Raw genomic sequence first — 27,627 nt, forward strand, 5'->3', positions numbered from 1 at the left:
GTGTAACAACTAGCATCTATCTCATCTGCAGTTCCTTCCTGCGCCAGACTGAGGAGCAGCTCCAGCGCTGTGGTCTGTACCGAGGGGCGGATCACACGGTTAAGTTAACGCCGCGATCGGAGCCCAAGATACTGGAGGAGCAAGATAGATCACTGGATGAAAAAGCTGTAGTGCGCTCCTCTAGTATCTTTGGTCGGAGCGAGGAGGGGAGAGGAGGGGAGAGGAGGGGAGAGGAGAGGAGCCGACATGGCGGCCGGCCCGCCCGTCACCATCAGCATCGAGGCGGCCTGCGAGAACCAGGTGCAGGAGGTCGCTCTCGATGGCACCGAGGCCTACTTGCAGCCGCTCTCCATGTCGGAGAACCTGGCCAAGTTAGCGCAGAAAATCGACTTTAACCGCAGCGACTCGGAGGGCGAGGAAGCCCAGGCCCAGGCCCAGGGCGGGGAGGAGTGGGCGCAGCGGCAGCAGAACAGCGACGACGATGACGGTGAGCCCCCACTCACCCACTACTCGCTGGTGGTGCGGTCGTAGAGCTCTTCACCTGCCTCCTTCCTCGCTTTGTTCCCATTCAAGCGGCTGTTGTGCCTCACTCAGCACAGACGCAGCCACTGGTCACTGAGTTTAGGTTATTGTCACATATACCGAGGTACAGTGAAAGCATTTTGTTGCATGTTAACCAGACAGAGGAAAGCCAATACATGATTACAATCGAGCTATTCACACTGTACAGATGTACAGATGATTTCCACAATTACGTTCTTAACACAGAATGCAGTACACTAGATTTGACAAAATGCACACTGTACAGATGTAGGACAAAAATGCTGGAGAAACTCAAAGGCAGCATCTATGGAGCGAAGGAAATAGGCAACATTTCGGGCCGAAACCCTTCTTCTGTGTTACTGATTGGGGATGATCAGCCATGATCACATTGAATGGCGGTGCTGGCTTGACGGATGGAATGGCCTCCTCCTGCACCTATTGTCTATACATTAAATAAGGTATACACTACACAATTGTAATCGCATATTGTCTTTCCGCTGACTGTATAGCACGCAACAAAATGGCTTTTCACTGTACCTCGTTACACCCTGACAGTAAACTAAACTGAGAACTCCGAATAACATTTAGTGCCAGATAAAGCTAGTAAAGTCCGATTAAAGATATTCCGATGGTCTCAAATGAGTTAGATAGCAATTCAGGACTGCTCTAGTTGTGATAGGATGGTTCCATTGCCTGATAACAGCTGAACCATCCTACCACAACTGCGTGATTAATCCAGAAACAAAATCTGGATTAATCAGAAGAACTAATCAGTCAAGCAACTTTTTGTGGAAAGAGAAACCAGTCAACATTTAGAGTCAGTGATTCCTGAGAACTTGCACTTATCAGCTTATAGTTTTAAAAGCAGAGGTACAAGACAAATCCCATATGGATATGGGTGAAGGTGGGAAGGTGCATGAAGATTGATAAGACATTCTAAAGTTATATGTGAGAAAAGAACATAAGCATGATAATGGAAGATGTGAGAACATTTCAGTGTTCATTCCAGAAAGTTGCAAAGTATTTTGATGGTTAAGAAGATGTTCTAGTTTGTGTTGGGTCTCACTATGCCAGTGAATGAGGCAGCCGACGGAGGATTAGAATGATAGTTAATGGAAAATTAAAGTGGCATGCAATGAGAAGCCCGCTACAGATCGAGCACAGGTATTCCTTCATGATTTTCACAATCACGTTCTGAACACAGAATGCAGTACACTAGTTTTGACAAAGTGCAAGTAGATCACTGTTTCACCTGGAAAGATTGCTTAGGCTCCTTGATTGGAAAGGAAGGGATAAATTAACAGGTGTGGTACACACTTGACTGCAGTTGTTGGGACCTATAGCAAAAATTAAACTGCTGAAGCAGGTCAGTGGGTGCAGCATTATCAGGAGGTAAGCAAGGAATTGTTAAGTTTCTGGTTAAGTGGCTGCATCAGTATGGAGAGAGGGGAGTGAAGATAGCTGATGAGGAGAGAAGGAAGAGGCAGGGAGGGGCCAGTGGGGGAGGGGTGGAGTTGGGAGTTGGACGCAGATGAGTGATGGATGAAAATAGACTAAGGAAAAAAGGCAAATGGAGCCCAGTGGGAGCGGGATGGGGGATTTGGCAGGGTGGGGGTGGGGGGGGGGGGGGGGGGGGGAATGGCGATGAGTGGGGACACTAAGGCTCTCAGTACTAGCAGAGTTTGATAATATGCTAAACTGATAAGGGGAACAATCCAAGGGAGAGATGAAGGGTAGATGCAACAGATGGGGGAAGGGGAATATGTGGGTGGATGTAACCAGGAGGGGGATGAAGATGGGTGATGAGGCCTGGAGGTATGGGAAAGGGAACAACAATGGGAGGACCAGAGGTGGATGGGAAGAACAGAGAGGGAGGAACACAAGAGGTAAGGAATACCTGAAATTGGAAAATTATTTTCTACATTTTGGTTGTAGATTACATGGGCAGAATAGGAGATATTGTTCTTCCAGTTTTGCATTGGATCTCACCCTGGCAGCAGAGAAAGCTGAGGGTGAACCAGATTGAGGTACAAAAGCAGATCTTATGTTTCTAGATAAGAAGATGAGAGAATTTTTTCCAACAAGAAGTTAGTTGTAATCTGGAATGAGACAGGGTCTCCACCAGGGCTTTTGGAGTTGGTCGTTGAGTCGGAGTCAGAACAATTTTGGCACTGCTGGAGTCGGAGTCAGTGAAAAAGTCCCGATCCGACTCTGACCTCAGCATTAATTTCAGAGACTACGTAAATCGGAAAAAGATGTTGCAGTTCGGATAAAAAGAGCTACTACCTGAAAAGTAAGAACCACAAAATGAAGGTGGGAATACCAAATCCTTCTCATCCTCTACAAATGATGAAGCGTCAGATTTTGCGAAATATTTAGATAAAATTGAACAGTCGAGAGCAAAGTGTTCCTGTTTAAACGTGCAAAGGCAGCCTTTTGTTGTTAAACTAATGAAATTTAAGCAAGATTTTCTTGGTGGTTTAAAAGAATTTGGGAAATATGATCGCTCATCTAAACTTACAGTACAAGAAGTCATCCCTACTTATCCAGGTATAGTAAAATTTGCAGCTGTGATAGTAACAGCCATACCACCCACTCAGGTCAGCATGGAGGGACTGTTCTCCGTATTGAAAATAATTACCGTATATTTCCCGGCAATGAAGACGCTACTTTTTACGCAAAAATAAGGCACGAAAATTTACCTGTGGCTTGGAGGCCAACAGTTAGGTTGTTAGCCAAGAAAGATAGGCTTGGCTATCTCTCAGTACAGCAACATCAAGAACGATGTTGCTGTACTGAGGGATAGCCAAGTCTATCCCTCATTGCTGGCAGCTGATGGGAAGCGGCTGTAAAAGGACAGCGCCGCTGGGGGGGGGGTAAGAGTTCCTTTCACAGTGTGTGGGGAGTGGCCCGGGTCAGCACAGGCAGGAGGGTTGAGAAGGAGGAGATCGGGGATCATGCCAGCAACTCACTCGCTCACCGCTGCCGCGGCGTCCAGGCGCGGAGCCACCGCATTATGGCTGGGGAAGGAAGTAGCTCGTGTGGATGCGAGCGGCCGCCGGGACCGGACAGCGTAACCGGCCGCCACCTCAGTGCCTTCTGCCAGCTTGCTCACCTCTGGCAGTGTTCTCCGTCTGAACACCTCTCTCTTGCGGCTCGCCGGCCTCCTCATGTCAGCCGCTTCCCGCGAATCCTTAAATTCCGATTGCTGTCGGGAGCAGGACAAGGCCTCACTAGCTGCGTTCGGTGACACTGCATGGCATTCACTGCTCGATCCGTGCCTTTCAAGAGCACAGATTTTAGAGCGGAGCGGGTCAGCGGGCGATGGATAACAGGACAGCGGGCAGTGGAGCTTATCCCTGTGTCAGCGTGAGTAACCTCAATTGGTCCCTTGAACTAGTATTGTCATTCAATAAGATCACAACTGATTCACCTTGTCACCGTGTGCTCCCGTTTTTCCCACCATCTCTCCACCTGCTGTCATCCTCCATCCCTCACCCATTCAGTCATTCAGAATGGAGGAGATCTGGAAGCCTTCGGCAAATTGAATGGTTACTCCCCCTATTTATTTATTTGTTTGTTTTTTGTTTGTTTGTTTGTTTGTTTTTGAGCATGAGGAATTCTATGTCCCGCCAGCCTTTTTAGCAATTCAAGACGCAGGTGCGTCTTCATTGTCGGGAAATGCGGTAAATTAGATTTAAGGGCTTCAATGAAAGAGGATCTAGCAGAAGCAATTCTGTTCCTAAGGATAAGTTATTAATACATTTTAGGTATGTACTTTTGTTGCATTTAGCATTTAGTTTTAATTTCCATTGCACTTGAGAATTGTTTTTTGTCATAATTTAGTCAAGTCAAGTCACTTTCATTTCTATAGCACATTTAAAAAAAGTGCTTTACATTGGTGGAGGTACTAATGTTATACAACAGTGGTTCATAGATTAAGTACATACATAAATGCATACATATAGCCCTCCCTCAGAGGAGCCATATAGCTCATACCTGTGTCCTTGGTTTGATAAATTTTGGAGTAGTGCTTTTATAATTTTTATTTAATTCAATGGAATTTTAATTTTGTCATAGTCCTATATGTTTTTTTTTCCTTTTATTATAATGAATTTGTTTGTTTTTTCAAGAATAAACAATTAAAAAAAGTCACAAGAGCATAGCTACAACCATTAGACTCAAAACTTTGACATGGGTTTAAAAGGCAACCTGATGATTCATGTAGTTCTTATGAAATGACATCTTGTGTAATGTCATCATAGCAGATTTAGAATTATTATACCAAGGCTCGGAGTCGAATACACAAGAAATCATTGAGTCGCGTGTTCTGGGTATCGACTACACAGCCCTGGTCTCCACCAGGATACATTTATGTACCCAGGTGAGCGCTTGATCGCAAGTGTTGAAAAACAGGATTGATGTAGATGAGTAGTCAATGGCCGGCTTAGACATGATGTGCTGAAGGGCCTTCGGACTTTGATTCAGTGATATATCATTTGAACAAAAGGTGGCACCTGAAATTGCTCGTAATGCATCAGGATTTCATGTATACTGAGCTTCATCTACTGAATGTTGTAAATTAAAAGGGTGGGCCGTGTTGGACTGGGCTTTGTGATTAACTTAAGAAAAGTCCAGGCAGACTGGAATGCCCAAATATGTTTTTTGTGCCAAAAATGTTCTATTATAGACAATAGATGCAGTAGGCCATTCGGCCCTTCGAGCCAGCATCGCCATTCAATGTGATCATGGCTAATCATCCCCAATCAGTACCCCGTTCCTGCCTTCTCCCCATATCCCCTGACTCCACCATCTTTAAGAGCCCTATCTAGTTCTATCTAGAAAGTATCCAGAGAACCGGCCTCCTCTGAGGCAGAGAATTCCACAGACTCACAACTTTCTGTGAGAAAACGTGTTTCCTCATCTCCGTTCTAAATGGCTTACCCCTTATTCTTAAACTGTGGGCCCTGGTTCTGGACTCCCCTAACATCAGGAACACGTTTCCTGCCTCTAGCGTATCCAAACCCTTCATAATCTTAAATGTTTCAATAAGATCCCCTCTCATCCTTCTAAACTCTAGATTATAATAATAATAATAATAATAAATACTTTATTGATCCCCTCAGGGAAATTCAGATGTCCAGAAGCCAACAGCCAACAAACCCACACATTCAGAACGAAAGCAGACAAAAGAATACATAAAATACAATATAGACAATACCTGAAAGCAATAAATACGTAAAAAGACCCAATAATTAACTATTAAAAATGTAAAAATGCATCCCCCTACAGCCTAGCGGTCAGTATTATAAAATCTAATGGCTGCAGGGGTGAAAGATCTCCTGAACCGTTCCGTTCTACAGCGCAGGGAGAGGAGCCGTGTGCTCTTTTGACCCTCCAGAATTTCATGGAGGGGGTGCCCGGAATTGTCGAAGAGGGCCTGCAACTTGCTCCTCATATGCCTCTCAAGCACATCTCCCACCCACTCTCTTCCCCCCCCCCCCCCCCCCCCCCAGCACTGAGCTAGCTCGTTTTACCAGCTTGGCCAACTTCTTGCTGTTTTTAGCACTGATGTTGATGCCCCAGCATACAACAGCGTAGAAAATGACACTTGCAACCACAGTATGGTAAAACAAGTACAGCATGTCATTGCGCACATTGAAGGATCTGAGCCTTCAGAATAATAATAATAATAATAATAATAATAATAATAATAAATTTTATTTATGGGCGCCTTTCAAGAGTCTCAACGACACCTTACAAAAATTTAGCAGGTAGAGGAAAAACATGTAAGGGGAATGAAATAAATAGTAGAGACATGACTAGTACACAAAGTAAAGACAGAATTCAATTCAAAACACAATATGAGGCAATTAATGCACAGATGAAAAGGGAGGGGGACGTGGGGCTAAGAATAGGCAGAGGTGAAGAGATGGGTCTTGAGGCGGGACTGGAAGATGGTGAGGGACACGGAATTGCGGATCAGTTGGGGGAGGGAGTTCCAGAGCCTGGGAGCTGCCCTGGAGAAGGCTCTGTTCCCAAAACTGCGGAGGTTGGACTTGTGGATGGAGAGGAGACCGGCTGATGTGGATCTGAGGGACCGTGAGGGTTGGTAGGGGGAGAGGAGGTCAGTGAGATATGGGGGGGCCAGATGGTGGAGGGCTTTGTAGGTGAGGATCAGGATTTTGTAGGTGATCTGGTGGGAGATGGGAAGCCAGTGAAGTTGTTTGAGGACTGGAGTGATGTGATGCCAGAAGAAAAAGAGTGCTCTGTCCTTTTTTGTAGAGGGCATCGGTGTTGACTGACCAGTCCAGTTCGTTGATATTTGTATGTCTGCACCACCTCAATGTCCACCCCTGCAGTGTTAATCGGCTGAAGGGGGAGCTTGGACCTGCCAATGTTAAAACCATCTCTTTGGTCTTGGTTGTATTCAGGATGAGACAGTTCTCTTTACTCCAGGCACAGAAAGCACTGGCCAAGTCCCTGTATTCCTCCTCATGTCCATTCATTACACATGCCACAATCGCTGTGTCATCTGAATATTTCTGTATGTGGCATGTGTCAGACTTATATTTGAAGTCTGCAGTTTACTGGGTGAAGAGGAATGGGGCCAAAACCGTTCCCTGTGGGGCTCCAACATTGCACACCACTGTCCCGGAAACACAGTCCCCCAGATTATCATTCGTTTAGTCTAGTTGTAATATTAATCAGAAGATTGTTCCGTATTCTAATCCAAGAGTTCAAACATAATAAAACCAATGATAAAGTTCAGTACAGTGAGCACATATGTTGTTTAGTTGTCTCGGGAATATATACATTTCACTCAATCTTTATAGAGAGCAAGGAGATTGTATCTTTGTTGGTGTTTATCCCTGAACTAGTGCTGCTTAACCATTCAAATTGCTGTCTCTTTTCCTGTTTTTTTTATGTGCATAGCAGATGATGCATTCCTACACTACATGGTACCTTTATTTCATAACTCTGGCGTATTTTTTTGGACATTTTGAGATAGTGAAAGGCACTATATATCCAAGGTCTTCCTTTTTAACCCTGCTTTATTTTCTAATTTTTAGCAATGCTGAAGTTTCAGCCCTCCTTGTGGCCATGGGACACAGTTAGAAATAACTTGAGAAGTACTCTGACAGAAATGTGCGTACTTTATGATGTACTTAATGTCCTCAAGGAGAAAAAGTATATGACCTTGGACCCAGTCTCTCAGGAATCACCACCTTCCAAACAGGTATTTGCACTTTGATCCACTACATGAAATTTAGGAATTAAATGTAGGAATGAACTGCAGATACTGGTTTAAACCGAAGATAGGCACAAAAAGTTGGAGTAACTTAGAGGGCCAGGCAGCAGCTCTGGAGAGAAGGAATTGGTGACCCTTCTTTAGACTAGACAGGGAAAAGGGAAATGAGAGAGACAGACGATAATGTAGAGAGATAAAGAACGAATGAAAGATATGCAAAAAAGTAACTATGATAAAGGAAGCAAGCCATTGTTAGCTGTTCTGTGAAAACGAGAAACTGATGTGACTTGGGTGGTGGTGGGATCGAGAGAGAGGAAATGCCGGGGTTACTTGAAGTTAGTGAAATCAATATTCATACCACTGGACTGTAAGCTGCCCAAGTGAAATATGAGAGTCTCTGTACATAGCAACTTGTTAATTGTGGATCTCAAGTCAAATCAATGCAAATGGTCTGTGTCTTTAATGTATAATATGGTGAAATGTTTCCATAACATGAATAGTGTGCATTGAAACGTTTTAGATTTTTGATATATGAAAGTGAAAATCTTGGGTTTCTCCATAGGAATAGGAATACTTTATTGTCACATGTGACCTGGCACAGGGAAATTCTTTGCTTGCGTACACAATGTATACAAATAGCAGCCACATACGGCACTGATTGTACATTTTATCTTCATTTTATTCGTCTTGTGGAAATGCTTATTCTTCTCTCATAAATTTTGAGCAGGAATATGGGGGGCATGAGCCTGCAGATGTGGTAATCTAGAGTAAAAATCAAACAGTTGGAGGAACTCGGCGATTTGAGGAGAATTTGTGCAGGGAAATGAAATGTTGATGTTTCGGATGCTGTATTAGAACTGAAAAATGTTCAGGCATTTGATTTTATGGGATATTTACAGTAAAAGTGCTTTTTCCTTCCAGCATGTTGATTGCCATATGTGTATTTTCCATCAGGGTTTGCAACTGTGTGGGAAGAAGAAATCCCTCGCTGGAGCTGCTCAAATTCTCTTGAAAGGAGCAGAAAGATTAAATAAATCAGTGTCTGAAAACCAGGAACATAAACATCAAAGAGACTTCAACTCAGAGCTACTCAGACTACGACAACACTGGAAACTAAGAAAAGTGGGTGACAAGATCCTTGGAGATTTGAGTTATAGAAGTGCAGGTATGCAGGGTGACAATTCTTAACTTCGCCAGTGTCAAAATCTGTCAGGCTTGGTCTTTGAGTATATTTATTCACAATCCCCTAAACTAAATGTTCTCTGGAATCAAGAAATTTCTAATGTTAATCTTAAATACTGACATTTAATCTTGAAGTTTTTCCGCGGCATCTAGACTCTATTTTGAGGAAATCACTTTTCTGCTTTAATCTCAATCCTTTTCAGATTGGAATTTAAGAGTGTGATATAGTGAATGTATCTCGTTTGCGTTTGATCTTTTCTTGTATGAAAGCCTCACATATTTTTAATTTATCCGGTTGGTGAATGTACATTATGCTGTGACCAAAGCAAATACATCAGCTAATCTACATCGGTGAGACTAAGCGGAGGTTGGGCGATCGTTTCGTCTACTGCATCCGCTGCTCTAGATGTCAGCTGATCTACATCGGTGAGACTAAGCGGAGGTTGGGCGATCGTTTCGCCGAACACCTCCGCTCGGTCCGCAAGAACCTACCTGACCTCCCGGTGGTTCAGCACTTCAACTCCCCCTCCCATTCCCAATCCGACCTCTCTGTCCTGGGTCTCCTCCATTGCCAGAGTGAGCAACACTGGAAATTGGTGGAACAGCACCTCATATTCCGCTTGGGGAGCCTGCATCTGACAGGCATGAACATTGAATTCTCCCAATTTTGTTAGCCCTTGCTGTCTCCTCCCCTTCCTTAGCCCTCGAGCTGTCTCCTCCCATCCCCCAGCCCTCGGGCTCCTCCTCCTTTTTTCCTTCCTTCTCCCTGCCACCCCTTATCAGTCTGAGGAAGGGTTTTGGCCCGAAACGTTACCTATTTCCTTCGCTCCATAGGTGCTGCTGCACCCACTGAGTTTCTCCAGCATTTTTGTGTACCACCAAATACATCCTTTCTTGTTTACAGAAATTAAAGTGACACATTACTCCAAGCATTGCTGAAGCCTGGTGCAATTGCATAAAGACTATTTACTTATGCATTCTGGTCTCCTGCAGTTTTTTTGTCTGTGTTTTTTATGTTTTTGTTATTTTATGTTGGGGTGTTATGGGGGTGGGGTGGGAGGGGGGGGAAACTTTTTGAATCTCTCCCTGCACTGGAGACCCGACCTTTTCCTCGTCGGGTTGCTTGCATGATTTAAATCTTTGCTTCTTCAAGCAGTGTACCAAGATCCTGTTGTACACAATATTTCTCATTATTTAAAATACATTGTTTCATTCTTCCCATTCAACAATTCATCCATTGTCTTTTTGCACATTCCATTATCTGTGTGTATTCATTTTCCTCATCTAATTTTTTCTAATAAATGTTTTGTAGTCAACAAATATGCACATGTAAAATAACTGTCTTTTCACCCGTGTTGTTAATTTGGATTGCAAAAAGCCGAAAGACAAGTATTGATCTTTGCATATTCCATGCATAACAAGTTTGTTATCTAGTTTCTTAAATATTTTAATTTATTTATTTTAATATATTCCAGGCTCACTTTTTGATGTTTTTATTTCAATCAGCTTTCCCATACTTAACATTTTCATGTTGTCTTTGTGCAACAATCTGACATCCAACTGTATAATTTGGGAAACTAAAAATAAGCATAAAAATAAATAATAAAAGTAAGTATCCTCACCATGCCATTTTCATCATAAAATTCCAGCGAAATCACCATAAACTTCAAATATCAGATGTAATGCAGAATTCCTCTAAAGAATAAAAGCACTTTCATTAAACTTGATTTTTCTTTTCCATAGGGTCCCTTTTTCCACATCATGGGACATTTGAAGTAATAAAGAATACCGATCTGGATTTAGATAAGAAAATTCCAGATGATTATTGCCCTCTTGATATAATGATTCCTAGTGACCTGGAGGGATCAGCATATATAAAGGTAATAACTCGTGGTGTCTAGTCTTGGATGACTAATCGTTTGTCTTCTCCTCCCCTATTATTTAATTCACATCATTACAATTATTTGCAGGATTTAATGAGTCCTGCCATTGCTCACCATTTTCACTTGCAGTAATTGAATCAAGTATAATATCAATATTTATAGCTTGCTGTGATTTGTCAGAAGAGGTGCCGTCTTCAGGAAAAAGCGGGGGCTTTCTAAATTTTGAAGGGTGTATGGAATAAATTGTGCATTCTGATAACAACTGGAGCATTTATTTCATTGATTTCGATGAATACAAAATAATGTAGGAGGAAGTACAAAGGTGTTGTAAATAGAGATTGGCACACTTCATGATAACAATTTGTTTTTAATAGTTTGGAATGGAGGCAGGGCTGGATTAACCATTAAGCAAAATAAGCACGTGCTTAGGGCATCAAGGGAAGAGGGGGCACCACAGAAATGGTAAATGGTTTACGGCACAAAAGAAATCACTTTAAACTTGCTAAAATAATATTCAAAGTGGTTTATATGATTTTATATGTGTTACGTAAGATTAAATTTGAGATCTAATCAAAGACTTTGCAATTAAAAAAAGTAGAAAACTTTTCAAATATAAATAAAGTGGAAGTATACAAAAATAAACATTTTCCATCTTACTGTTAGTTTTGTTTCATTTTGAAAAATAAAAAAAATATTTTATGGTTTATTTCTGTTTATATTTTGAATTACATATATATGGGGGCACCAAAATCTTTTAAGTGCTTAGGGCCTCTATGGGTCTTAATCCGGCCCTGAATGGAGGACATGTATCCTGAAAAATCAATGAATACTTGTGACAGCATTTCCTTGTTGAATGACTTGTGCAATTGCAACGTCAGGATTATTGTAAATCTATGAATTTTCTTTCAAAGGTTTCTATACAGAAGCAGACTCATGATATTGGAGATCTTGGTACAGTCAATCTCTTTAGAAGGTCTCCACCGAAGACCAATCCAGGTACTTAGATGTTCAGAATTAAAACAATGTTTTTTATCCCTTGCCTCTGTTTCTGTTGAATGATAAGAATGCTAGTTATAATATAAATTATTTGCATTTTAACTACACATTTTGTGTTTATAAGGTAGAATGATTCTAGGAATTATTTGTTTTCCTTTAAATGACATTTCGCAACAGTGATTTATATATCACCTGCCCTAATGTATCACCCTTTGTAATATTGGCGGGTTTAGAGTTCAATATCTGAGATGTGAACATAGAGATTTAAGAGCTAGACAAAAATGCTGGAGAAAGTCACAGGCACTTGAGAGTGTCACAATCTGCCAGTACCACTCCCTGTAGCACTTAATTCTTACTTTGCGAAATGTCCTTCATTACTGGGTATAAATTTTCAGTTCAACAACAATATTAAAGAGCATTTTCTCCAGAGGGATTGCAACAAGGTTCAAGGATTTTTAAAAGAGAGAATCAGGTTGAACAGTAAACATTGACCTTCGATGATGCCCTCATCCTGTAAATGAATTCCAAAAAGAGTAATATTTCCATAAAATAGACAAGGCTGGCATAACTCCGGGGGCAGACTGATGATTGATGTTTGAGTATATTATTTAGCTTTTATCACATTAACAGCTTCTAAAAATACTTTCTCCACATTTCACTGTAGAAAACATGTTGGAAAACTTTCATGCTTCCAATTAATTGTAATGAAACATATACAACAGAAGAACATTTTTATGCTGTTGATACATATCTCTCAAAGAAACTATAGGTAATATGTGTTGAGGATGTAAGATTCCCACATTTTTCTGCTTCTAACTGCCTGACTGATAATTCAATAGTTTTTGTCAAACTGTTTGTCAAATCCTCTGTTGTGTGTCAAAGATAGGAACGTTCCTCTTATGGCGCTAAATTTGTTTTCATATTGGAGTGAATGCCAAATTTACAACCAGAAGTAAATTCATCTGGAAGAATCCATTATAAAAGTGAGACAAAAACTTCTATAAAGGATTTTGCAAATGGCAAGTATTTTCCATAATCAAGGAAATCAGCTTAAAATAATTGTGTTCTTGAGTGTGTCTTGACAAGTAAACTTTGCATCATTCTGAATAGCTTTCAATCTGCACATTATTTACAGGTACCGCACACTGGCAGTCCAAGCTGGAAGTAGCACAAAATGTTCTGTTGTGCAAAGAAATATTTGCACAGCTGTCTCGAGAAGCAGTGCAAATTAAATCACAGATACCACACATTGTAGTAAAAAACCAGATCATCTCCCAACCATTTCCAGGTAAAGAAAATAATTTTATTGTCGCATTCAAAGTACCATTCCCTTGTTTTTTTTTTTGTTTGTAATTACAACATAACTTCTGTGCAGAGATAAAGTGCAGGATTTGGATCACATATTTATTCTGTGTTTATTTTAGTTTTCAATATTAGTAGATTCAAAATATTTCAATTTTTTGTCACAATTTTTTACAAATATTTATATGAAGCTTCATGGTTTAAAAAATTAAACTTTTAAAACACCAACAATTGCAATGTTATTGCAGTTGGGCAATCATTTTACATTCAATTGTTTTAGTTTTTCATTGGCTGTTTAGATGTATGAAAGACAAACTTGTCGTTGTCAGTAAACTGGGATTGCAATAGAGGTGATCCCTGCATTACTGCCATTCACCCAAAGGAAATTCACCCATGTAGAATTCTGAAGTTAATATCCAAAAATGTAAGATACAGACTCTGTTCTTGCTGAATTTACAGAAGTAAATAAACACATAATGCAAAAGAGGCACCAGATTTTGTCATTTTTATTAGTTGCCCAATACTGTGGGACAGTATGCTTTGTTGATTGGGTTGCCAGACCCCATTGCAATGCTCTCTCTAGACTGAGGTTGTGAACAGAAGTCTCAAAGTGCACTTTTCATCTGCGAGGCATCTTCCCTGATGTGCAAAACTAGTGGATTTGGGAATGATTTAGGAAGTGGATAACAGGGAAAGACATGGGTTGCAAGGATCAGTGGAGAAAGATGATGTAGAAGAATTTGGGGGGGGGAGGGGGGATGGTAATGGGTTAAAGAGCAATAACTTTGTAGAAGTTGTGCAAAGGCCAAAACATTACCTTAAGGAGTTGGCCATGGCAATTGCAACTCCTACAGTGTAGTGTGGCAGACAATGCCTTGCAGATGACTTTGCACTAATATTATATCTGGCAAAGTTACTAAGAACATAATTGTTCTTCTTGTCATCCACTAAATAACTCTTACAGATAGTTACTTTCCCCGAAGATTGACACTGGTCTAAATTTTTACAAAGGTATAAATTGTTTAATTATTCAAACAAAAATGATTTCAATTTGCCGATTCTACTGTGCTGTTCCATTTTTGGATGGTTTATTGATAAGGTAAAATGTAATTTTCAGAATGAATTGGTTCTACAATTTGAATTGTGCAAATATGTTGAGCATTCCTTGTATTGTAGAGATGTTGGTGGTTCTGCTTGCAACAGAGGAAGTTGTGAGGGGCCTGACAGATGTATTTAAAAATAGTGAAAGAGACAGATAGCATACAGGAAAAAAAAATCCCATTAGTGGTGATCAAAAACTAAGAAATGTTGAATGAAAATGATTGGAAAAAGAAGCAGACTTTTATTGCAGTTGAATCTTTTGTATGGGGTGTAGTACATGTTTGGAATGCGGCAGTGGAGGCAGATTCAACTGTAGCATTCAAGGAAGAGTTGGAAAAGGATTTGAATAGGGACAATTTAGATTGTTTTTAAAATTATTTCTGATTTTATTTTATTTTTTTAGTACATTTTTATCAACCTGAATAAATCAGGCACAAAGTTCAAAAGTGGTGATCTTTTTACGACCAAAAGATGTCAGTAAAAGTGGATAAGTTCAAGTTGTTTTAAAGGGTCTTGTACAATAAAACCCCGATAATCTGGCACCCAGTTATTTTGATTTTCTGATGGTCTGGCATGTGGCTCGGCCATAGCACAGAAAGTGAACTGGGGGATTTGGGGACAGGTATAAGTAGGGTGTATGACCACAGGTTGAGATCAGGACCATGAATCTGCTGTGCAGCCTGAGCCAGGGCTGGGATCAAAAATAGTAACGTTAACATATGTTTGGGTATTAATAGGAGTAACATTCAATAACCTGGAAAATCCTATGGGTACCAGATTAATGGCGTTTTATTGGATTATGATCTGCTTCTTTTGGATACCATATGCACATTCAGTTGCATTATGACACTCTTCAGGTTTGCAGTTATCCATTTCCTTGTGCCACTTTGTGAATGATAAGAAGGCTTCAAAAGCATGTGTTGAGAAGCAACGGCCTGATGACCATCTGTATGTGCTGGAACACAACCTGCATCAGCTAATGCGAGAGGTACTGAAGGTTATTAAACCAATTTAATTTGAACATAATTATCATAACAACTTCATATTTCATTTAATGTAGGTGACTCTTCCAAATGCATACTGACAATGTTTGGTGAGAATAGCTCATTTTAATAAGGAACTTGGAGGGAAAAGTTAAGTTCTATTTTTGGAGTGAAGTAAAGAACGACAAATTAAGAGGGTAAAAATGGCACATGAAATATCCTTTTAACTAAGATAACTAAGATTGAGTCCATGTAGGAGCAAGAAGGTAGCCAGAGAAATAGTGGATCTCCTCGGGGAACAAGGGGGTAAATTATGTGTGAGCCAGGTAATTTGGGCAAGATCAAGTTCGAAATTCCCTGAAAATGGCAACAAAGGTAACAAAGAAAGTAGATGGTGTATTTACTTACAAAATTGAAGCATAAAATATAAAGTTTAAGAAATTATGTTGCAACTTTACAAAACATTGTTTGCTTCAACTTGGGAGAATGTGTGTTTCTGGTCACCACATTGCTGGAAAATTGTGGTTATAAAAGTGCTGAGAAGATTCACCAGGACATTGCCCGGATTAGAGGACTTTGGTTATAAGGAGAGATTGGATAGGCTAGGCATGACTTCCCTGGACCATAGGAAAGACTGAGGGGTGATCTAATAGAGGAATATAAAGTTGAAAGAGGCAGAGCTAGGATAGACACTTGGATTATCTCTCGTGGTAGGGATATCAAAAACAAAAAGGTGTAGGTTTAAGGTGATAGGAAGCAGCTTTAAAGGTGATTTGAATAGAACATTTTTCGAGATTGGTTGATATCTGGAACTTGCTGTCAGAAGAGGTATTAGAGTCAGATACAATCCCTACAGATAATAGATGTTTAGACAGGCATTGAAATATGCAAAACAAATTAAACCTAATGCAGCCAAATGGGATTGGTGGAGATAGACATACAGGTTGGCATCGACATGGTGTTTCTCTGTGCTGTATAAATAATTCAATGGCTCTGAAGGAGGCTTACTGTATCTAAGCATGTTTGGTTGTATAATAAAGTTTGCATCGATGAGGATTTTATCTCTGAGGAAAGATTGGATAAGTTGCAGTTTCCTTTGGAGCAGATGAGATTGACAAAAGTATTGGTTGTGATGCATAAAACTGAGCACCCTAGACAGTAAATTGGAAGGACCTATTTTCCTGACCTGAAAATTAAAATATCAGGGAGCAATAATTTAAAATTAATGGGCAACTTCGCTGTACTTGCAGTTATAGAAACATAGAAATAGGATCAGGAGGAGGCCATTTGGCCCTTCGAGCCAGCACCACCATTCATTGTGATCATGGCTGATCATCCACAATCAGTAACCCGTGCCTGCCTTTTCCCCATAGCCCTTGATTCCGCTAGCCCCTAGAGCTCTATCTAACTCTTTTAAATTCATCCATTGAATTGGCCTCTACTGCCTTCTGTGGCGGAGAATTCCACAAATTCACAACTCTCTGGGTGAAAACGTTTTTTCTCATCTCAGTTTTAAATGGCCTCCCCTTTATTCTTTGGCTGCGTCCCCTGGTTCTGGACTCCCTCATCATTGGGAATATTTTTCCTGCATCTAGCTTGTCCAGTCCTTTTATAATTGTACACGTTTCTATGAACCCCCCCTCATCCTTATAAATTAACCTTGTGAACCTACGCTGCACTGCCTCAATAGCAAGTATGTCCTTCCTCAAATTAGGATACCAAAACTGCACACAATACTCCAGATGTGGTCTCACCAAGGCCATGTACAACTGCAGAAGGACCTCTTTACTCCTACACTCAAATCCCAGTGATCTAAGAATCTAAATCCTCAGCCATACATTCAGATCCGCTATCTCCCTGTTCCTGCCCTCACCAGCGCGAGGAACTGGAAGCAAACCAGAGATAACTTAGATTAGATTAGATTAGATTCCTTTATTGTCATTCAGACCTTTCGGTCTGAACGAAATTATGTTGCCTGCAGTCATGCACAGAACCAATAATAACAAAACATCCAATAAACACAAATTAAACATCCACCACAGTGAGTTCACCAAGCACATCCTCACTGTGGTGGAGGCAAAGTCTTAGTCTCCGTCCCTTCCCTCCTTGTTCTCCCTCCGCGCTGAGGCGATCGATCCAGGCCGGAGATGCCGCCCTCCAGTCCAGCGGACCTCCGTGGTGATGTCGCCGCCGCCGAAAGCCGAAACGCCGTCTCCGCTCCGAAACGGCCCGCCACAGCATCAGCTCCAGGCCGCTGCCCCAGCTCCAGGTCCCGCAGTCTCCGCTCCAGGCCGCCGCCCCAGCTCCAGGCCCCGCAGTCTCCGCTCCGGGCCACTGCCCCAGCTCCGGGCCACTGCCCCTGCTCCGAGCCCCGCTGCATCAGCTCCAGGCCGCCGCTGAAAGCCAGAAAGCCGCACCAGCAAGTCTGGCCACCGCTGCCTCAGCCCCGAAGACAGCCAGCCTCTCGTTGGTAAGTCCTGGCTGGCTCTGCCTCCGGAGCCTCGGGGTCGGTCGCAGGCTGGAGGCCGCCAGCTCCGCCATTAGGCCTCAGCGCAGACGGAGGCAGAGAAGGGGGATACGACACAAAAAAGTCATATCCCCCTGAAGGAAGAGACAGAGAACATGTTTCCCCCCTCTAACACAACCCAACAAACTAAAACTTAACCAAAACAAGACAAAAAAAACAACAGAAAAAAGTAAAGACAGACGGACTGCAGGCGAGCCGCAGCTGTTAACAGCGCCGCCACTTCCGGAACCACCCTGGAGGTCCTGCTTTTCAGCCTTCTTGCGAGCTCTCTAAAGTCACGCTGCAGAATCTCTTTCCTCTTCTTCCCGACGTCATTTGTGCCGACAGGCACTACCGCTTCCAGCTGCTCACCTTCACCCTTGAGGATGCCCCGCAATTGGTCTGTGGAACCTTGATCCTGGCAGCAGGGAGGCAACACACCATCCATGAATCCCGTTTTGACGTAGACCTGTCCGCCGCTCAGACTGACAGTGTCTCTGGTCCCGACAGCTTCCAAGAGGGTGAAGCTGTTTTCAAGAGGTACATCCCCTGGGGTCTCCTATACTACAAGCCTCCTTCTCTTGCTCATCGTCACCCACCTCTCTTCCGGTACCTTCGAAGTAACGATCTCGCTGTAGGTTCTGTCTTGTTTTCCCGGATAATCCTGAGCTCATCCAGTTGCCTCTCCAGTGCCCCAACACGGTCCTTCAGGAGCTGAACCTGGACACACTTTCCACAGTTGTAGCAGCCAGAGGCACCAGCTGTGTCCCTGACCTCCCACATCCTGCAAGCATCACACTGAATCAGCTTGCGTCATTTCTTCGCTGCGTCTCACCCTCTCCAACTTTTGGCGTAGTCTCCTCCTTCAGCCTCCTCGCCGAAGACTCTCGAGCTAAAGACTCACATTTTTCTCACAAGGCACTTCCCTCGACAAGGCCGCCCTCCTTCTCAGCCAATCGCCGCAGTCACTCCTTCACCTGCCGCTCCTTGCTGACCTTGAAAGTATGTGTTCTTGGCTCAAAAGGGTCGTGGATACTCAGTTGAATATATTCAAGGCTGGAAGCAGTACATTAGGAATTGAAACAACTAGGTCAGATGGGAGTGCTTTCTTGGGGTGCTGTATTGCTGATGATTTTATTGTTTGAGGAACTGTATGGCCTACATTTATGGCTTAAAATTTATCTTGCAGTTCCATAAACAGACCTTGAGTTCTTCAGTGATGCCCCACCCAGCTTCTGCACCTTTTGGGCTGAAGAGAATGAGGTTAGCAGGACCCCAAGCATATGATAAAGGAGAGATCAGTGCTCTACAGCAGAATGAAGGATTATTGGAGAAGATAATAAAACAGGCTAAGCATATCTTTTTGAGACGTAGGTGAGTATGATTGGGGAGCATTGTGCAAGCAGAAAAATGTTAAAAATGTTGGAAGTGTCAGGAGCAGAATATGTTTTGAAATATTTGAGGATTGTCTATCTTTTTAATTAATTTGGTGAAAATGACACTTAATATGTAAATGAAGGTTATATTTAGATCTTGTCATTTAACACAGGAGCAATGGCTATTGTACACTAGTGAGCAATATATGGGTATTGTAAACCTAGAATTCTTTCAATATTAATTGATCAACAGTAGAACAATAAGTTGGCATGTCAGAGTCCATATGGGGGAAAAGGAACACAATATGGGGAACAATCCAATTACTAAACATCGTGTCGCATTTAATAAAAGGAAAAATAAAAGGAGATTATTGAAAAGCGTTGAATTTATAATAGATCAATATTCAATTGGGATCTGAACACACACGTCAATTATTGCATTGTTCTGGTTGCCAGATTATAAACAGGATATTGATACACTGGGAGAGTGCGGAGAAAATTCTCAGGGATGATACCAGAAATGAGGTGTGCATTTCGGGACAGAATGAACAGATCAGGTTTTCTAGAGGAATAAAGGGCAAGATGGGATTAAGACACTTGTAAAATTATGAAAACATTTGATAAAGTGGACGCAGAGTGAATTCTCCTTGTGGGGAAATGCATAACTCAAGGCCATCATTATAAGTAGTCTCCAAGATATGCAAGAGGAAATTCAGAAGAGTTATTTTATCCAGAGTGGTGAAAATGTGGCATTCTGCACCACAGACAATGGATAGTCAGGTTATTGTCATATGTACGCTGAGGTACATGTGCAGTAAAAATCTTGCTTGCAGCAGCTGCAGCAGCAGCAACAACAGCATCTCTAGTACATAGTCTCAGCCACACAAAAAAACCATGAATGATTTACAAATTCTGCAGGACAGTGTCAAGAAAAATACATTAATTAAATAATTGGAGAACAGGCAAATAGTCTAAATACATTTAGTTAGAAGGGTTGAAACAAATAGTTTAGACATTTAAAAGGAAGCTTGGAGAAGTCAAAGAAAGAGAAGGAAATGGTGGGCCAACTGGCTATTTTGCCTCATAAATCATATGTAGATAATCTTGTGCAGTGAGAGGCATTTATAATGTTGCTAATTTGGAAAGCATACCAAAACATTTCATAATATCATAAATCACAAGCAGTTTTCAGTAATATATTTTGGGAATGTATATAGTGAACATATATTTCTGTTTTTAACTTTAGAACTGCAAGGACAATTGACAGTTTGGCCAGTCGTATTGAAGATCCACAGATACAAGCTCATTGGTCAAATATTAATGATGTGTATGAATCTAGTGTGAAGGTGTTGATAACATCTCAAGGCTATGAGCAGATTTGCAAGTGAGTAATTGTGCAATGATAAATGTTGTGTTTATTTTTCATACCAGTGTTACATACATTTGAATAACTTTTTTTGACTTGACAGTATATGTACTATTTTCTAAGTATCTGATATAAGTGCTTGAGATGAGACTTTTCTGATCTCAAGATGCTGCTGGTAATTATTTTTGGGATGGGCAAGGAGTCCGCAAGTGACCATGCCCCTCCTAATCATCCCATTGAGACTTCAATATTGATCTTTTGTCTGATATTGATTAGTCTTTTAGATTTTTATAGACCTGACCAAGAGTAAACATAGAACATAGAAATTAGGTGCAGGAGTAGGCCATTCGGCCTTTCGAGCCTGCACCGCCATTCAATATGATCATGGCTGATCATCCAACTCAGTATCCCGTACCTGCCTTCTCTCCATACCCCCTGATCCCCTTAGCCACAAGGGCCACATCTAACTCCCTCTTAAATATAGCCAATGAACTGGCCTCAACTGCCCTCTGTGGCAGAGAGTTCCAGTAGCCTTCCATTTATCCAGATTGCAATATGGATGAGACTTTAATTCAACTATTTCCTCAATTCTGAACATCTATAATTCTGTGTATAGGTGTTCTTTATAAGAATTTGCATTTTTGCTTGGATATGATTTTTTTTTTCCTTCTCGTTTCAGATCAATTCAGCTGCAGTTGAACATTGGTATTGAACAGATTAAGGTGGTGCACAGGGATGGTAGAGTAATTACGCTCTCTCACCAGGAGCAGGAATTGCAGGATTTCCTTCTATCCCAGGTAACCATTTGAAAGAAACTGTATAATAACAACCAAGACACAGTGAATGCAATGAAATTATTTATAATGCACAAAGATGCATTAAAAGAACACGGTTGCTGAGATATAGAAACATAGAAAATAGGTGCAGGAGTAGGCCATTCGGCCCTTCGAGCCTGCACTGCCATTCAATATGATCATGGCAGATCAGCATGCTTTTAATTCTCCTGTCTCAAAACGTTGCCTATCCATGTTCTCCACAATTCCTGCCTGACCGGCTGACTTACTCCAGCACTTTGTGCCTTTTTTTGTAAACCAGCATCTGCAGTTCCTTGTTTCTACTGTTTATATATCACTCTCTAAACTCGCAACCTCTCGCTCTTTTGAATTTTAACTAAAAACAATTAAAGGTATGTACCTTTTTTTACATTTTTGGGGCTTCTAAAAACCTGTATATTTTATTTTCTATAGCTTGTTCATTTTGGGCTCTTTATATCCACAGTATTTTTTTCTAGATCTTGAGGGCATCAAATCACTGCAATGTGAATGTTCTAAAACCGCTGGAACCCATAAAAGCCGATTGCTTCCTAATTTTGCAATCGGACCGAAATGGATTGGTATAAATTGACTAAATTTTAAAAATCGTAGCTCACGGCTTGGCAAACAATCTGGATTACTTGGATATTTAGTTTTTTATCATTTCAAAAACAAATCTATAGAGTACTGGAAATCTAGTAATTTAAGTTTTTAATTAGCTAAAATGAAAACAACACAATTTATGCTTTTTTCAGAAACTTGAAAAGTAACTCAATTTATATTTTGTTTCACGGTTCATTCTCCCATAACTGAAAGCCAATTCAGTAATAGTGAATTTTTAAGAAGGTTCAGTGGCCTAGGAATTGTGAGAGGTTTGTGCTCTGCTTCGAGTCCAACGCCAAGATACGTTGGCGAATCAGCAGTGAAGCATAACCAGAAAGTTTACTACGTCTGCATTTACGTAGGAAATTAAACTTATTGTTATCCTTTATCTGATGGTGATACTTACAGTGGCTTCCATAACCATATAACCATATAACAATTACAGCACGGAAACAGGCCATCTCGGCCCTACAAGTCCGTAGATAGAACATAGAAAATTTTGCACCTTAGTCCCACCTGCCCTGCACTCATACACTAACCCTCCATTCCCTTCTCATCCATATGCCTATCCAAAACATTTTTATCCATGTTCCAATGAACCTGCCTCCACCACTTCCACTGGAAGCTCACTCCACACTTTACCACTTTCTGAGTAAACCAGTTCCCCTGTCATATTACCCCTAAACTTCTGTCCCTTAATTCTGAAGTCTTTTCCTCTTTTTGAATTTCCCTATAAAATCGAAGGGAAATTTTTGATGCCACAAACCATCTGTTATCCCTCTACCTTTTATAGACCTATCAGGTCCCCCCTTAATATATGGGGCTAGATCTTGTTCATCAACTCAGAGAAGGATTTGGGAAACCTAACTTATTCAACCTTTCTCTGTAACTTAGTTGTTGAAACCCAGGCAACATTCCAGTAAATCTCCTCTGTACTCACTCTATTTTGTTGAACATCCTTACTTGGATTATGAGCGTTTTAAAATTCAAAAACATCTACTCCAGTACTGGAAATCAATAATGCCTTAATTACAATTTTAAAAATTAAAGCAACACAGTTTGTTTAAACTCAAAATTACTCAATTCCTAAGTTTCCTACTTCCATACTCAAAAGCTTTTTTACCACCCTATCTATAGAGAATCTGCAGCAGGTTCAGGGATATGAATTGTTAGACCCAGATCCCTCTGTTCCAACTGTATTCTTGGCAATTCCCTACCATTTACGTAACCAGAAAGTTTACTATTCTGCATTTACGTGCCAGGATAATAAACCTCAATTTACAGTCAGCATTAAAAGACTCCATCTGCCATCTGTACTCCACCCATTTAAGATTTTAAATGGCCTAAAATCACATTTAGTCAAAGTGGAAATCCTCTTCATTTTCCACAACACCCCCTATCTTGGTTTCACCCCCTCCTTTTCACCACCTCCTTTTCACCCCCACCCCCCAATTTCAGGGCATCATAATGTTTGGGACACAGCAATGTCATGTAAATGAAAGTAGTTGTGTTTAGCATTTTGGTGCATATGCTTTGCATGCAATGACTGCTTGAAGTCTGCGATTCATGGGCATCACCAGTTGCTGGGTGTCTTCTCTGGTGATGCTCTGCCGGGCCTGTATTGCAGCCATCTTTAGCTTATGATTGTTTTGGGAGCTAGTCCCCTTCAGTTTTCTCTTCAGCCTATAAAAGGCATGCTCAATTGGGTTCAGATCGGGTGATTGACTTGGCCACTCAAGAATTGACTTTTTTTTTTAAGTTCAAACCGCCGGCCAATGAGTTTTGAGGCACTTGTTTGAACTTCAGCAGATATGATGTGGCTTTGCACATCAGAACTCATTACGCTACTACCATCAGCAGTTGTATCATCAATGAAGATAAATGAGGCGGTACCTTCAGCAACCATACATGCCCAGGCCATAAAACCCATCTACCGTGTTTTACAGATGAGGTGGTATGCTTTGAATCTTCGGCAGTTCCTTCTCTCCTCCATACTTTGCTCTTGCCATCACTCTGATATAAGTTAATCTTCGTTAATCTGTCCACAAGACCTTTTTCCAGAACTGTTGCTCTTTTAAGTACTTCTTGGCAAACTAACCTGGCCATCCTATTTTTGCGACTAACCAGTGGTTTGCATCTTGCAGTGTAGCCTCTGGATTTCTGTTCATGAAGTCTTCTGCGGACAGTGGTTATTGACAAATCCACACCTGAAGAGTGAAGAGTGTTTCTGATCTGTCGGACTGGTGTTTTTTTCTTTATTATAGAGAGAATTCTTCTGTCTTCAGCTGTGGAGATCTTCCTTAGCCTGCCAGTCCCTTTGCGATTAGTAAGCTCATCAGTGCTCTCTTTCTTCTTAATGATGTTCCAAACAGTTGATTTTGGTAAGCCTAAGGTTTGGCTGATGTCTCTAACAGTTTTATTATTGTTTCTCTGTCTCATAATGACTTATTTGACTTTCATTGGCACAACTTTGGTCCTCATGTTGATAAACAGCAATAAAAGCATCCAAAGTTGATGGAAAGACTGGAGGAAAGACTAGGTGCTGAGAGCTCTCTTATACCTGCATTAAGGAGGCAATGAAACACACCTGAGCAATTACAAACGCCTGTGAAGCCATGTGTCCCAAACATAATGGTGCCCTGAAATGGGGGGACTATGTATAAACACAGCTGTAATTTTTACATGGTGAAACCAAAATGTATAAAGATACCCTTTAATAAAATCTGACAACGTGCACTTTAACCATGTGCTTTTTTAAAATACAAATCTTAAATTGTGGAGTACAGACGCAAATAAATAAATTATGGGTCTTTGTCCCAAACATTATAGAGGGCACTGTATGTGGAGAAATGCTGGAAGATTACCGTAGAACTGCTACCATTCACAGTAGCATGAATAATAATTTTAAAACACTGTGTACAAATTGATTTTATTTTGCATGTTCTTAAATACTACCTGCTAAATAAGCTGCTACAGGTCACATCTGCTGAGTGTTTTTGCTAATAGTAAAATGAGTTATATCATGCATAGTTCATCTACATTGTCTGTAACTCTACCACAATTGAAAGATTGCATCCAGGTGGCCATGTTATCTGGTTTATACATGATAAAGTATAGGGAATTGTGTTGTATTACATGATGAATAGTCTGAGACCTTTAATTTCAAACAGATTTTACAAAGTGCTAATTTGTTCATAACTAAACCTTTGGTGTCTCCAATAGATGTCACAGCACCAGGTGCATGCTGTTCAGCAGCTGGCCAAAGTAATGGGCTGGCATCTGTTGAGCTTCAGCAATCATGTGGGCCTGGGTCCTGTGGAGAGCATTGGAAATGCCTCTGCAATAACTGTGGCCTCGCCCAATGGAGAGTATTCAATTTCAGGTATGTACATCTTGGCCAACAATTCAGGAACCATCCTGATTTAAGCCTAGCAAACATGGAAATTAATTTGTATGATATCTGATAAACACCTAGTTCAATTTCTTTGCAATTCCATGTAAGCAGAACCATGCCAAGTAGTCTTAAGTCATTGAATGACTGGAGTATTAGCTGTGAATTGTCTGTAGTTTACTCTGCTGACTCAAATTCATGTGTCCTTTTAATTTTTAAAGTTAAATGGTTTTCAGTGAGTGGGCAAAAATTTCAACTGAGTCATCATTGAATATGGGTGAGGTGCCAGAAGACTGTAGGGTGGCAAATGTTGTGTCTCTATTTAAGAAGGGCTGCAGCGATAAGCCTGGGAACTGAAGGCCATTGAGTCTAACATCCATGGACGGAAATTTACTAGAGTGTACTGAGGGATGATAAACCTGCATTTAGATGGGCAGAAGCTGATTAGGGATATGTGGCATGGTTTTGTATGTGGGAGATCATGTTTCACAAATCTGAGTTTTTTTGAAGAAATGACCAAAAATGTTGATGAGGTCCGAGCTGTAGACGTAAATATGGATTTCAGCAAGGCATTTGATAAGGTTCCGTATGGTTGGCTGCTCCGGAAAGTTGGTTCACTTGGGATCGAAGGAGAGCAAGCTGACTGAATAAAACATTGGCTTAAAGGGAGGAAGCAGATGTTGATGGTGTAAGGTTATTTTTTGGACGGGAGGCCTGTGACTAGTAGCCCTCAGGGTTCGATGCTGGGCTCATTTGTGTTTGTCATTTATATCAATGATTTGGATGCGAACATGCATGGCATGATTAGCAAGTTTGCAAATGATACTAAAGTGGGGGGTATTGTAGATAGCAAAGATGGTTGTCAAAAATTGTACCAGGTTCTTGATCGGTTGGGCAGGTGAGCTGAGGAATGTTTAATGGAGATTACTACAGATAAGTGTGAAATGTTGCATTTTCGGAAGTCTATCCAGGGCAGGACTTACACACTGAATGGCAGGGCTCTGATGAGAAAAGGAAGGATATTGTTAAGCTTGAAAATGGTGCAGAAAAGATCTATGAGGATGTTTAAAGGACTGAAGCCTGAGCTATAGGGACACGTTGAGCAGGCCAGGACTTTATTCCTTGGTCTGCCAGAGGATGAGGGGGGGATCTTATCAAGGTGTACAAATTCATGTGAGAAATAGATAGGATAAATGCATAGTCCTTTACCCAGAATAGAGGAACCAAACATCAAGGGGCATAGAATTAGGGTGAAAGGAAAAAGATTTAATAGGATACTGAGGGGCAATTTTTTTTTAATCTTAAGGATGGTAGGTATATGGAACAAGCTGCCAGAGGAGGTAGTTGGGACGGGTACTATCACGACATTTAAGAAACATTTACACCGCTGCATGGATAGGATAGGTTTAGATTTTAGAGGGATATGGGCCAAATGTAGGCAAGTGGAGCTAGTGTAGATGTTGGTCGGTGTTGGGCAAGTTGGGCTGCAGGGCCTGTTTCCATGCTGTATGGCTCTATGACTGTTAGTTAATGAGCAACATATTCATATGTTAACTGTTTTATGGAAATATTGTGATTTTTTATGAAAGTTCTTATTGTATCTCAACTATTACAGTACGAAATGGGCCTGAAAGTGGTTGTAAAGTAGTGGTTCAGTTTCCCAGAAGTCAATGCAAAGATCTTCCCAAGAGTGATGTGATGCAGGATAGTAAATGGAATCACCTTCGAGGACCATACAAGGAAGTACTGTGGAGTAAGATGGAAGGACGCAACTTTGTGTATAAAATGGAGCTCCTAATGGCAGCTCTTGCTCCTTGCCCTTAATGTATGATTTTTGTACAAATCAGTCTTTCTGCAGGCACCTTCCACTTGCATTTACAGTTTGGTGTAGAGTTCTGCTGAGTTTTAAATAATAAGACAAATTTGAAACTGCCATCAAATATTTTTTACTTAATTTGTAAAGGTGTATTGCATTGTTTAATGTAGATGGTAGATTTAATGGATACTGATTATTGACAGTTGTTATGATGTCAAGTATCATTTCATTGTGTGTATAATTTTCTACAGTTTGTAAATAAAGTAAAATGTTTGATTGCAAGTTTCCATTTTACTTAATAAAGCCATCAACATTCAACAATGGCCTCAAATGCTCTGAAAGTGAGCTATAATGTTTATGTACTTTATAACAAAAGTACTATAAACAAAATAGACACACTAAATGTTTTTCTTCATGAGCAAGTCAGCAAGACAGTGATACTTGCACACTAATGAAATGTCTACATGTGAAAAAGGAACTGTCCATTTATTAACATTTTACTGATCACCAAAAAC

At 40.9% G+C, this 27,627-nt stretch overlaps 1 protein-coding gene across 1 annotated transcript; it reads left to right on the plus strand.

Annotated features, from left to right (window-relative positions):
• Positions 1 to 77: 77 nt before the first annotated feature.
• On the plus strand, positions 78 to 27,394 carry med17 (mediator complex subunit 17). Its single transcript, XM_055637294.1, has 12 exons — positions 78 to 487; positions 7,617 to 7,783; positions 8,750 to 8,960; positions 10,721 to 10,857; positions 11,772 to 11,856; positions 12,992 to 13,144; positions 15,117 to 15,247; positions 18,938 to 19,122; positions 20,371 to 20,508; positions 21,170 to 21,287; positions 25,128 to 25,287; positions 26,912 to 27,394. The coding sequence occupies exons 1-12, from the start codon at positions 247 to 249 to the stop codon at positions 27,118 to 27,120; spliced, it is 1,935 nt and encodes a 644-aa protein (XP_055493269.1). The 5' UTR covers positions 78 to 246; the 3' UTR covers positions 27,121 to 27,394.
• The last annotated feature ends 233 nt before the right edge of the window (positions 27,395 to 27,627 follow it).

Source organism: Leucoraja erinacea, chromosome 6 (genome assembly GCF_028641065.1).
Source record: "Leucoraja erinacea ecotype New England chromosome 6, Leri_hhj_1, whole genome shotgun sequence".
NCBI lineage: Eukaryota > Metazoa > Chordata > Chondrichthyes > Rajiformes > Rajidae > Leucoraja > Leucoraja erinaceus.

Coding starts and splice junctions, on each gene's coding strand:
- med17 (XM_055637294.1), top strand. CDS start 247: ATGGCGGCCGGCCCGCCCGTCACCATCAGCATCGAGGCGGCCTGCGAG. Junction 7,784..8,749: donor AATCACCACCTTCCAAACAG/GTATTTGCACTT, acceptor ATTTTCCATCAG/GGTTTGCAACTGTGTGGGAA. Junction 25,288..26,911: donor TGGAGAGTATTCAATTTCAG/GTATGTACATCT, acceptor CAACTATTACAG/TACGAAATGGGCCTGAAAGT.